Source organism: Arvicola amphibius, chromosome 1, assembly GCF_903992535.2.
Source record: "Arvicola amphibius chromosome 1, mArvAmp1.2, whole genome shotgun sequence".
NCBI classification, from domain to species: domain Eukaryota; kingdom Metazoa; phylum Chordata; class Mammalia; order Rodentia; family Cricetidae; genus Arvicola; species Arvicola amphibius.
The window spans coordinates 156381414-156395203 of NC_052047.1; the positions used below are offsets into that span (position 1 = coordinate 156381414).

At 38.3% G+C, this 13790-nt stretch overlaps 1 protein-coding gene across 12 annotated transcripts in view; it reads right to left on the reverse strand.

The window, feature by feature from the left end:
• Tle4 (TLE family member 4, transcriptional corepressor) overlaps positions 1–13790 on the reverse strand; it is a 133252-nt gene that overhangs the window by 98817 nt on the left and 20645 nt on the right. For all 12 annotated transcript variants that reach the window (XM_038328838.1, XM_038328814.1, XM_038328829.1 and 9 more), the window contains exon 5: positions 1742–1804. In XM_038328838.1, coding sequence (XP_038184766.1) covers positions 1742–1804 — 63 coding nt within the window. The remainder of the gene's footprint in view (positions 1–1741; positions 1805–13790) is intronic.

A 13790-nucleotide genomic window follows, 5' to 3' on the forward strand; every position in this document is an offset into this window, starting at 1 on the left:
CCAAGACCACCTTTCATTTCTGACCATAAACCACAGTCTGCAAAAATGCTACGTGAACAAACTTGTCCTAGTAATTGCATAGAGTGGTTTGTATCTGCTGAGATCCAAAAACTAACACCACCCCAAGGGATAGTTTTAACTTTTCCCCTCTACCTTTGAGCATCACAGCCTGATTTTATGGTCACATATTCTTCTCACTCTTTATCTCCACAAGCAGAACTTCTTAAAGTAAGAGACAATCAAATCTAGATGAGGCCTGGAACAGTCAAACTCCCCAAAGAAATGAAAATATGAGTTAGAGATGGCTAAACTTTGAGAATACTTGCTTCTCTGGCAGAGGAACTAAGTTCTGTTTCCAGCACTCCCTTGTTGGCTTCCATTTTTTAGGGATCTACTGCCCCCTTTTGGCCTCTGCAGGCACCAGGTACATATGCAGCACACATGCACAGAGGCACACAAACATAAAGATAAATATTCAAAACAAGAGAGAAATGCAAATATGCTCTTTGACACTTGGTTAAAACACATCTAATCCAGTCACAGGTAAGTAGTAGGTAAAAATAGGTAAATGAGGATAATGATGTTTAGTGGTCATAGATAGAAAGGGAAAACAGCATGTGAATTAGGAAGTTGTGAACAGAGTGTGCCCTTCTTCAACAGAACAGTTATGCAAATCAAATCCTGGTTTGGACAAAATAAGCCAGACAGAAATCCACATGTCTATAATGCATATACAAACTCAAATACTGGTTTGTGTCTAACCCCAGCACATGCATTGTTAGACAAATGTGTAAATAGCTGTTTTGAATGGCAGTGACAGAACACAGTAACTAAAAAGAGTGAGAGGAAAGTGCCTTCTCTATGCAAGAACAAAGTACCAAGCACTGTGGTCCCAAGACTTTAGAAATAGTTTGTCCTTCTTACAGCTGATCATACCAGAGAATAAAGAATTCAATAATCCAAAAGCAAAACTATCCCTTTGTAGTATTATCATTTAAACTTTCTACCTACCCAAAGTAAACAAATAAGCAAAGTAAAAAAAAAAAAAGGCGGGGGAGGGAGACAAAGAAATCACCAAGAACAAGAAAGGTAGACCCTCCTTCACACCTGCATCAATTTTTGACAGTATGCACTTTCCTTGGAAGTAAGCAAAGCAAGTGAGTCACATGCTAGGCATTGGTCCACAAAGAGGCTCCTATCAGCAAAGCCTAAAGTGACACAGAAATTAATACACTGAATTTATCTTGGATGTTTGCTCTAAATACATAGACAACATAAAAGGATTAATCATTAACTTAAAATAACTTTTAAAAGGCAGAAGCCAAAATTCCCATTAGTTTATTCACTAGGTGAAGCTCTTGATGAATCTCAATGCTCAATGACAGATGTAGAGATCAAGTTCTTGTCTTGGTGGCAATATTACCACCTCTGCAATTAGATGGCATTACAGCAAACAGGCATAATTCTGAGCAACACTGCCAAAATATTTTAACAATTAAATTTTACTTAACAGATATATTTCATCATTAAATACATTTAAATTATGTTACACTGGATATTAATAGGGTTCAGAAGTTGGAATGAGAACACTGCATCTTAAAAATGTGAAATACGAACATCAAGAAAATGACAAGGAAAAAAAAAAGAAGAAAATGGCAAGGCCAGAACCATGTCTAAATCCCTTATCTGTAAAAATCAATAAAATGGCAACAACTTCTAACCATCAGATCAACTATCTTACCTCTTGGGACAGGAAAGGAATGACCTGTGCACAGATAGCATTTAGTCGTTTCACAATCTCTGCCTGCAAAAAAGAGAGAAACACAATAGGAGGAACAGTCAGCTGGTTATAGATTCCCCAAAATATTAACTGGATGATTATTAAGACTCTTGTACTCTGGTTGACAATGTCAATGGAGGAGGAAAACTACCTTCTTAGCAAGCCCATTAAAAGGATGCAATGACAACAGAGCCACATTAGCAGCAGGATTTATTAAATAGCATTCATCTTAAAATTTAATCTTCAAGCACCAGAGTAATAAAAAGTGAATTTAATCTCCATGACTAGAAACCAGTTTTCTAAAGCCTTCATCAGAAGGACCCTTGCCCAATCTAATGGTTTTCTTAAAACCCCTAGTCTTTATTTAATGAGGATAACACAGTTTTCCTCTACATATCACAATTGTTTCCATAACCAAATGGTTAGAGTTCCACAGTTGTTCTCTCTTTTCCCTACCCTCTCTTAAGTACAAGCAAACCTTGAACTTAACAACTGAGAGCCTCAGACTCCAGAGTGCTTGAATCTTAAGCATGTGTTGCCACACCTGGCAGTCTTTGCTTTTTATACTTAGTTCCCAATCTCCTGGGGGATAGGGGGAAAGGAGAGAATAGCCGTAATCAAGTAAACTAATGTAATTATTAATGACTGAGGATATTTTCAAACAGTAAAGGATCCCGTATCTGTCAGCCAGGGATTTCAGTGTGTAGTTTAGAACAAGCTAAGGTCTTAGTACATTCGACAGAACAATGAGTCTGAAGAGTATCTTCATTATCATTTTTCTATAGATCTGCAAAACAAAGTTAGACTATAGAAACTATTCTTTAAAAATACAGGAACAAAATATATTTGCCTTGTATACACAATTCTGCCTTGGAATTGTGGGGGTTTTAAAGCAATAAAAAAAACATGCTGTTACATGTTTTCTTTAAAAACCTTCTCAAACTTTACTGATGTTCACCTTAGTATGAATCTTCAGATGGCATTTAGACACTTTATGATAAGCAGACAGCTTTTAATATATGCACATATGTGCATACAAAAATTGCTCATATTTTAATGACGGGGTGGTGAAGGGGGAAGTTAAGAAATGTTAAAAGACAGAAAATGTAAAGCAATTACTATTCCTGAGACATTCTTAAAATAAATTTCATCCAGAATCAGTCATTTTTATGAAAGCACACAAATGTTCTTTTTCTTGCTAAGTCATTACAGAACAGCAACACTACTTATGCAATTGAGGCTTCCTTGTTTCTGCAGCAACCCTTTTAACTTTGTAGCTATGCAATTTCTTAAATGCCAGCACCTTAAAAACTTCATCAGCCAACCCAAAACAAAAATTCACCATGAAGTCCCCAATGTAGGCTTTCCATTCCAGCCTGCACTTAACAAGAAAGACAAAGCCCAGAACCACTAAACAGCAGTGACTAAGACTCCACTGTGCTGCCCTGATTTAATTTACTGCCCTGGCCCCACGGATCATTTAGCCATCCTTTAAGAATGCTTAAACCACCATGAAAAGCTGCAATGGGAACCACCAAACCCCTCTCCACCTGGATGCACATTCCACAGTGGTGATGGAGTTAAGTTCTAAGGTAAGTTAAGAAAACAGAACAGCATTCAGGAGGCTGAATGCTCAGTGTCTCAAAGGCATTTTGTGGTTAGGCTTTTTGTAGGGAGAGGTGGGGGTAGGAATAAAAGATAATGAGACTTTAGGGCAGACCAAACTGATGGTTCTTATGCTTAGAACCATATGCCAAGCATATTTTTCTCATTATGTTGTTTACATAAATAAAATAGTCCCTTGCTAGTAGGGTTAAGAAAAAGTATGTGGGCATGTAGGCAAACTGAGTTCTTTAATTTGCCTACATAATGTAGGCAATAAAAACTACTCAGGAAACTCATTCATCTGGTCAAATAAAAAAAAAAAGAGGCATTTGGCACCTCAATAAGCTATTTTAAGTCCAAGCACCTATTTAAGGCAAAAACAAAAAACAAAACAATGCCAAAATAAAAAGAAAAGTCTTAATACTAAAAATTATGTATGTTAACACACACCAACAGAAAAACGAGGGTAAAATCTTCAAAGTTTTCTTTAAAGGTCTCCTTTTGTTTAAAAGACTTCTTAATTTCTTTACGCTGTCATGCCAATAGATTTTCATGGACAGGCTAATTGGCAGCGAGGGGGTGGGGTATGTCTGTGTGATTTCATACAATTAAGCAGGCCATTCCTCACTTTGAAAGCTAAAGTTGCCTCGGAAACACTGCCGCTTCCATGGTCATCTAATTTCACCTCTTTTGTCCCACTGGACCAAGCTTTGGGGAGGCATCATTTATTTTCAGGAGTTTCCACTGGGCTTCAGCGATCAACCAGTAATACTGTGGACACACACTTCCAATGGCCTATGTTTTGAAACTGAGTCTAATCTAATGGCGTGGGGCCCAAACTCCTTTTCTAGCACAGCCATTAAAGGATGTAGGTTATTGCTGTTGTCACCATTGATATTTGTCATTGTAATGTAATTAGGGCCCTAAAATGATGCATTACAGCCCTTGGCACAGCTTCTATTAAAATCTTTTCTTCTGCTCACTGAACTGCGACCTGCTTTCTGATGAATAACAGACAGACAGCTTTAGGGTAAGAAGCAGATTCATCAAAGAAGTATTTTTCAGCTTTGGGGAAAGAGGAAAAAAGACAACTTAGCAGGAAAAGCCACAATACACATTTGAATTGCATCTGACCACTTGAAATTCTGATTGCATCTGATGAATCTGGCTTAGACAATATATTTCCAGTCTTTGAATCACATGGTTAATCAGGGCTCTAATCTGCTATCCATCAGACTATGCCAGTTCTTTGGCTTCCAATCAAATTTATAGGTGATGTGGGTCATGCATCCCTGAGCAATGCATTCACAGATAGCCCACTGAAAAAGGCAAAGATGCTGAAATACTGTTCGTGGTTAGAATTACTCGGTTGTTATAGCATCTGATGCTTTACAGGGCATTGCATAACTACTTCCTTTAATATCCATGATATGCCTAATCAGCATTAATAGTCCTGATAAAAGGACAATTGTTCGTGTCAAAAAATGACCAAAAAGAACCCTCATACATTGACAAATAAATATTTGACACTTCTATTACATCTTCCCTATTCATAAAACAGACATTTAAGAAAAGTGGTTGATGGTGCTGGTGAAATGGCTCACCCCTTAAAACTGCTGAATACCAGAGTTTTCCATTCCCAGCACCCACATCTGGAAGGTGACAAGGGCCTTTTAACTCCAGTTCAAAAGGATCAGATACCCCTCTTTTATACACATTGGCACCTGCACACATATATGCATACATATATAGGGCCCATATAAATAAAATTTCCTTCAAATTTTCAATAAAAAAGTTGAACATATTTTCCTAGACTCAATTCACCACGATTCTATTTCTTTTTATTTTCTACCTTTGTGTCCTATTCCAATAAGTAGATTCAATAAAACTGACAATCTTCCCTACTCAAAAACAAAAAACCAAACAAACAAAGCCATTTGGTTTTGACAAAATACCTTAGACAAAAAGTGACAACAAAAAAAGACATTCTATAAAAAAACCCTGACCTTGCATGCACTCATCACCTGGTACTGTGTGCCATTATGCTAACTCTAGAGAAGAGATAAAGAATGCGACAGAAGTGTCACCAGTCATGATGATGGGGGAAACAGGAAATTTCAAGTCACTCACTTTAACTCTTATGCACTATAGCATGGAAAAGATTTTTTTTTTTTTTTGCAAATAAGGCCTTAATAAATTTTACTTATCTATCTACATATCTATTTATTTATTCATTTATTTAGGATTTTTGGGACAGGGTCTCACTACTTGTCCCTGGCTATCATGGAATTCACTACATAGACCAGGCTGAATAAGACTTTTTTAAAGGATACCCCATGTCCTCCAACAAGAGGAACTGTCTGTGGATGCTCAATGCATATTATATTGAACAATATGCAAGTGTCAATTACACTTTTTTTTAACTTCTCCATGCTTCTCTCTCATTGAGTTACACGGAAACAAAGTCTTTATTGACAGAATCACTAAAGCAATGTCATCCTGGTTGTGTTTTAAACTCACTATCAAGCCATTTTAATGCATGGTGAAGTGTGCTATCAAGAGCCAATGCACAACTTGGCTAATTGAACACTTTCAAGTAACCCATTTGTCCTAACAAGATTCATGGTACCATTGGTGGTGCCCATGTAGCAATGTGCAGGACAATGCATTTAAGAGATAACTGTGTCTTTACATCTCATGAAGCTATTTCAACCTGTCCCTAATAGTCTTATGAAAACCTTTAACAAGTATTAAATTGTGCTCCTCCTTCTTCCTTCCTTTCTTTCTTACCTTGAGCTTTCTAAAAGTACTTCTTTAAAGGAAACCTTAAATAGTCACCTATTACCACATTACCTGTATTTTGATAATATGATATTATATTTAATACTGCCTCAGCATTAAGAGGGATCAAAAGAATGCTATATTATACAGGGAAAGATTAATGATCCTTGTGCCTGGCATTCAGTAAGTCATACCAAGTCAAATCACTGCGGTTCTCAAGCCTGAAAAAACAATGTTTTCAGTTATGCTCAGGCCCTCAGAGAGGAAGGGCAGGAAATAAAGAAAGAAGGATGAGAGGGAAAAGTGGGGTTCAGCAGGAGCAGGCAAAGAAAATTAGCTTCTGTGGTGACTTTAACCTCTGTTTTCAGAGAATAGGGTGGAGCTGGTTGAGAACCTCATTACCTGTGTTCACCAAGCTCTGAAATGCTTCTCCAATACTTTTCTGTATCACAGCAAGTAATGTCAGCTACTTTTGTTTCTTTTCCCTCCATAAATATACTGGGCATTTGAACTCTAATTTACAATTGTACATTTTCACTCCTAGGCACAGGGATGAATACTCTTTGTGACAACAAATGCAAATCATATGCTTTGCTTTTCTCCCACAGGACTGATTCTGTTCAAAATGACTTTGAGAAATACCCAAAAGTAAAAAAATTTGGATCCTGGCATAAATAAAACCAACTCATGGTCCTTCCCTTATCAAGGTCTCACAGGGATGCCTGTACTATATATCCATCAAAGCAACAAGCCATCTCTTAGGGAAAATCATGCCAGATAATTAGGTCATTTCTGCCTGGGCTAATCCAGGAAGAACAAACCTGGAGGCCACAGGCCACACAAACCCTAGGACAGCTATGAATGAAGCCCAACACATTTGCAGCTAAGATCGATCATGTTCTGCTGTTGCAAGGCTGGCCAACACCCTGGTTAGGGTAGACCTTCTTTCTCTGTCTGCTTCTTGCTGTCATCATGCAGCAGTTCTCCATTTATGTCTATATTCCTGAGTATTATTTTCTTCTCTTTCTCCCAAAATTAGCAAAATCTTTTATGTCTTCATGTTCCCCCTAGTTACCTGATATTTCAAATATTTTCAGCCATCGCCAAAACATCTTTTCAATCTTTGAATGCTTACCCACAATGATGAGTACCCAGTCTGACCAAAATCAAAGTTGTGACTTGTCCCTATTTGGCCAGATACATGGCTCTCGCCCACTCTTATTATAGTGCTGGGTTACACAGCCTCAGCAGGTGAATCACAGCCCTGGCCAATTTGTATAGAAAATATTTCAAGGGTAGAGGCAGAGACTCAATCTTTCTTAAGTCTGTTTTTGTTGACCCTGCTACCTAAAACTGTCTTGACCAGGCATCCCAGGACTCATTCCTCACCACCATCATATTAAGTCTCAGTCCACAAAACATTCTTTCCCTGCAATGACTTCACAGAAGAATCCCTCTTCTACTCACTGACCCACTCCAGCCTTGTGTGCCACCAGAATCTGCCATTAGCCGGAATTATCTGTTTACCAATTGCCTAGGAATCTTGGTATGAAGCAGAAGGAGTTGACAAACTCCAAGGTGATGCTGAAAGACTCTGCTGACCCATAAAAAAGGCAGACCTTATGCAGAATAGCAGAGTTTTAATGAGTATGAGCTTCATGAGGGCAACCATGCTGTCAACAAGGACATTCCATGTATCATTTTGTAAATGAAGTATATATAATTCAGGCCAAGCAATTGGAATTTCTTAATTTTTTGTAGGCATGCAAGAACTGTTACGGAAGAGCTGGAATACATCAATATACCAACCATAAAGGACTATTCATCTAGAAGACCTACTCACATTCTAATTTGGTTTGCGTAGCTTTCTGGAACATATCTTTTCTGATATTTAGAAAATCAAGCTATTTAAAAAGAATAAGACATATATTCTCACTGGACAACAAGAAAAAATGCAAATTCATTCTGAGTGACTTCTGAATGGTGAGTCAATGATTAAAGCTTCCATTCTGAATTCTTGGCAGGATATGTGATTTAAAAGATTATTAAGAGACAAAATGCAGCTGTATCTTAGCCTCCTTCTAATACTGCTTGTAGCAGATTACTGATCATCTGAGCCTTTGGCATTTAGCACATCTGCTAGAGGGTACACTAGGAGAGCATTTTGTATTCAGAGTTCAGAATAAATTCTAGAATAGTACCTGGAATAAATCAATTTGGTTAGAACAGTCACAGAAAGGCCTTAGTCATGCTGCAGCATCACAGGGCTCATAGGACATAAAAGAACAGCTCCTAATATATCAACGTATAGTAGGTCATGAGAACTACGCATGCTGCAGTGTATTCATACCCACCTCATGCCTATTAAGACACTGTTCAAAATAGACTATGAGAGCCAGGCCAGAGGAGCCATGGACACTGCTGTAGCACAATACCTCCAGAGAACAGGTACCTCCTTTTTTTTTTTTTTTTTTTTCGAGACAGGAACTTTATAAGGCCAGGAATCTCTTCAGTGTTCCTTGTTGCATGAGCCCTGAGCATCAGGTAAACTTACCTGGAATTCTACTTTCTGGTTACCCAAACAAGCTCCTGATGCACATGACAAACATGTTTCAATACACTCTTCTTGTTCAAGGCTTTAAAAATTGGATTTTTTTTTTTTTTGCTTGCCAAGAGAAAACAAGTATATTGCCTAATTTTTGTTGTTGGAGTGGTATATTTCACCCAAAAGGGACTCTCACAAACTGACTCCACATCCAAGCTTCTTTCAACAGCTTAGGCTGATCGATACCTTTCCCCTGAGGGAAGCAAGCCATCTGGGACAGATTGGCCCAAAAATTAAGCAGCAAAAAGAAAAGACCCATACAACAGATTGAGATGCACCTTGACCCAGTAACCATAAAACCCACAAACGTTCCCCGTAGTCTGGCTTCTAGCTACTATTACATGGTGGGTGGGTGGGTGGGTATGTGTGTGTTACATACTCCACAAGGAAACTTAAGAAAAGTAAAAGTAAAAACTATTGTCTATTTGTGCTTTTATAATCTAAGTTACTTTTAGAATGCACAGTCACCCCTCTGTCCATGAAAGATTTGTGATGAAAGCCCCCAGACATCTAATCTGAAGATGCTTATTATTCATAAATGGCAAGGGATTTGAATAAAACCCCTACATAATATAACACCTAACAAAATGTAGATTATATATTTAATACACTTTACTGTTTAGGAAATAACAATGGACAAGCATGCTTAGTACAGGCACATTTCTCCTAAATATACGAATCTACAGTTAGTTGAACACACATAAATGGAACTGTGAACAAAGAGAGCTAACTGTATTTCAAGTTACTTTTAAATTATATCATGCATGGGATTTATAATATTTAAATACATGCACCTTAATAAAAAGGCTTAAACCATGAATACATTACTGCCTTTTTACTCACTCAATGAGTATATATTAACTGTCTACTTATTATTGTGAGAACTCTTAGGTGCTGAGTGGAGATATGGGTGAAGTGAACAAGACAATGCCTGCTGTCCTGAAGTTCAAAGCATAAGGGTAGAGACAAGCATAAGTACACAGACATACAAAAGAGAATTTCAGGTATTGAAAAGGGTGAGCCTGGTTTGGATAGGATAATCAGAAAAGGACAAAAAAAAAGTGATTTTGAAATAGAAACATGGCCCATAATATCATCTTCCAAAACAGGTTCTATACCACACCTTGCAGAAGTTATTAACAAGTACAAATGCAAAGTCTTTTCTGGCCAGATGGCCTCTCTCTGCCTTAACAAAACTAAATACAGCTTTCTTTCCTACCAGACATCTCAAAGCATCTCATTTGGTAGTTTAGCTTAATATTTTTGGAATGAAATACACAAAAAACAATACTACTGAAATCTCCTTGACTATGGAACCCTAAAAGCTCTCATAGCAGACAATAGTCTCAGGAAACAGCTGGTTAGTTATTTCACAAACAAGACCTCATCCCAGATATAATAGCTCAAAATCTCTAAGAGTAGGACCTGGGAATGAGTGCTCCATTTAAAAATTCCCTGTGTAATTCTAATGTATAGGTACAACTAAAACCATTATGCTAGAATACAGGATACATGCAGCAAAAGCCAGAGCAAAAGGGTGCAGAAGCAGTCTATTGAGGTCTGAGTAGGAGGCCTCCAATGACATACACCAGAGCTTGAATTTGACTTAACATGGTAGGTAGCAAGTAGATCTGGGGACAATTTCTAAGAAAGTGGTAGCAAATTATAAGCATGTGAAGATATCACAATATCTTTAGGGTTCTGGCCCTCTTCTTACCACAGATTACATTTGAATGGCTATGGAAAGAAGAGATAATAAACATAAAACATACTATAAGAGGAAAGATGGAAGTTGAAAGATAATTTTAGATCAAGGACAAAATGAATTCTTGAAGCACCTCCAACTTAGGAAATGAAACAATCTGATTTTAGGTATTTACTTTCACTCTGAGCTAGCAGCTGTGGCATACAGTATAGTAAATGCAGAAGGCTCTGACCCAATGAGGTGTTTACAGACCAGCAAGGAAGAAGATCAAATCAAAATAAATAAAAGAAACCAGGCCTATTGGTGCAGGTCTATAATCCCAGGAGCCTCACAAGTTCAAAGCCTGTCTAAAGAAGAGTAAGCTCAAGGCCAGACTTCACAATGTAATAAGACTATTCCAGGATATAAAGTAAAAAGAGGGCTTGGGTTATATAATTTATTTAGCTCACTGGTAATATGCTCGCCTATCATAAGAAGAGCACAGGGTTCAATCCCCCACCCATTCTGTGGGGAAAGGGTTAAGGGTACTGGGAAATATCCCTTATATGAAACATAGTAAACCCTCAATCTTTAATAATTTTCTACTACTATGCCAGATTCCATGCCATATCTTAAACAGTGGAAGAACAAATAAAATTTACGAAGCCCTTAATAAAATAAATGAGGTGGACAGTATTTCTCAATGATTAAGGCATGAATGTTATCCCTGAGGAACCAGGATAAAGTGAGCCTGAAAGATGAAGATAGAGGGTCAGGGCAAGAAAAGACCATTCTAAAAAGGGGTAGCCTGCCACACCAGCCTAGTGCATTCACAGCACAGGAAAAGCAGTGGCAGCAAATGTAGCTAGAGAAGTAGTTCAGACAGCCTAGGGGTCAGGACTGCTCCCACCAGCTAAGACCACTTAGACATGACCTTACTCATAGTGAGCGATTCTAAATATGGTGGAAAGGAGTGCTGCATCAGGTCACACCAACCATCCTACCAATTAAAGAGAGCCTGTTTTATACAGGGTATGTCATTAAAGAAACCACCATAATCAGAAAGCTAGCCATAGAGAAAGAAATGCAAGCAGGAACAACAGCAGGCAGATTCTAGAAAACCTTTGGCCTGAATGCATGGTATGGCTAATGAGTAAGAAGGAAGCACAGAGATCTTGTCTGCCCCCGAGGACTTCCTGCCTGCAGAAACGGGGTAGACAGGTTCGTTGGCTTCCTTACACAAGCTCACTGGACCTCAAGCAGGCTTGTGGAGGAGGATAACATTTGGAAGCATGTTGGGTTTAACTACCTATAAGACACTCCGAGGAGAAAGACAACAAAAGAAAAGCAAAGTTCATCTACTATATAGTGAATGAGATAATGTATCCAGAGAGGAGAATAAAGCATACAGATAGTAGGGGAAGATTTTCACTGCTCCTAAACCTAACCCAATACCAGAAATAGAGAAACAGCAAAGGCTATCAGTAAAGACAGCCAAGAAGCAAGGCAACAGATTCTCTGGCACAAAGGTCTACCGAACAATAATGGCGACCAGAGTGATAAGTAAGGAAACACATTGCATGAAGAGAACTATGAGTGGTTGGGCTGGATTTGGACAATGGAAGGAACCTATAAAAAAAAGAAAGCCTGAATGTACAGCTACACATCAAGGTAGGCAATTCAAAGGGTTGTGTCAAGATTTGTGTTGGAGAACAGTTACGGAAGGGGATGGAAGCAACTCAGCGTAAAGTGACTATAAAGTTCTAAAAGCACAGCAGCTATAATCATTAGCTATGAATTCCCAGATCTGCAGGTGATTTTCTAATTAATAATCTAACCTGAGCCATGACTAAGCAAACTCCCAAGTGATTCCGAACTCCATGTCTACGACCTTGAAATGAGAAGAGGTGTCCTATATATGACTGGCAGAAGTACCTATGCAGACTGATGTATGAATAAAGTTCTTTAAGGGAAATAGGTGGTTTAGAACAGAACTGAGATTACATAGTACAATAAATTAAGTGATTATATTGTTAGGTATTGATCGAAGCTCAAAGTTCTTCCTGTTCTCAATTAAGAAAGTATTCCTCGCTAATTTACACTACACAGGGGAAGGGCTGTAGAGCTCAAGAGGAAGCTAAAGAAAGATCTAAGGTAGAAGATGTCAGACTTACTGGTACAGTAACAAAGAAGAAACAAGTGCTTCCTCAACTGATGAGGAGTGAGGTCACAGGTCAGCTCCAGAAAATTAGCTGTCTCTCCACTTTGGTGAACTATGACCCAGAAAAGATAGTCTCAGTATTTACATTCTGCTACTGACAAAGGATCTCTCTTCTGTTTTCTCAGTAAACAGATACCTGCCCTGGGTGCAGTAAAACTTATACATAGTATAGTAAGGAGTAGCAGCAGCTTCCAGAGACAGGAGGAAGGGTTGGGATCGATTTTAAAGCTTCTTTGATGATGACATGGTCCTAAAATTTAAGACTACAGAATAAAAGTTATGAGATTTATATAAGAAATGTTCTTGTCACTGAGTAGATGGTGAAAAGCGGGCAAAGAAACCCCTGAAAGAATTTACAAGCATTTAGAAGAATTGAGTCAAGTTTTACATTCACAGAAGCACAGCCACAATGCCCCCCAACACTGCTAACTTGTCAAATATCTGGGCCATGATGTGCATGCTCATACCACCTAGAATTTAATCAGAACTTTAATTCAGCTTACTTTTTATAAGTATTTAAGATCACACTTTTATGAACTTCAATCTGAGTCTATAATCACCTTACAAATAACCCTGATGAATCTTTTGATTGACTACATATTCTAAAAGTTAGCCATCCCCACATTATCACCAATAGCAGGACGATAAAGGGGCTCATGGCCAGGATGTAAATCAGTTACTGTTTAGTTCAGGTGGGTGGGTTTTTCTTGTTTTCTGTTTTAAACATAAAGACACTAACCACAAAAGAAGTTGCATGTTGATTTATATTCCAGTACAAGCTCCTTATCTCATTGCCCAGGTTTATTAAATGGTCACAGTGCTGCCGCAGTCCACTGACCATGCTCTGGGTAACTCTACTCCACGGTTAACAGTTTTAAATTCCAAACTGTGACCTCTTTAGCCTTACATTTTAGTCTCTGTGTCTTCATCGCAGCAAACTTCTCCAATACAGTCCTAAGAAAACATTTCTTACCTTCCTTCCTGGCTTAGGGAAGCTAACTGGCCACAGCTATAACACTTAGGAATCAAGTGAGTGAAGTCATTCAGGGGTCTTCCTACTAGATCTTGCTGTCCACTGGGTCTAAGGTTCAGCAGTTCAAGTATGCTTGAACTT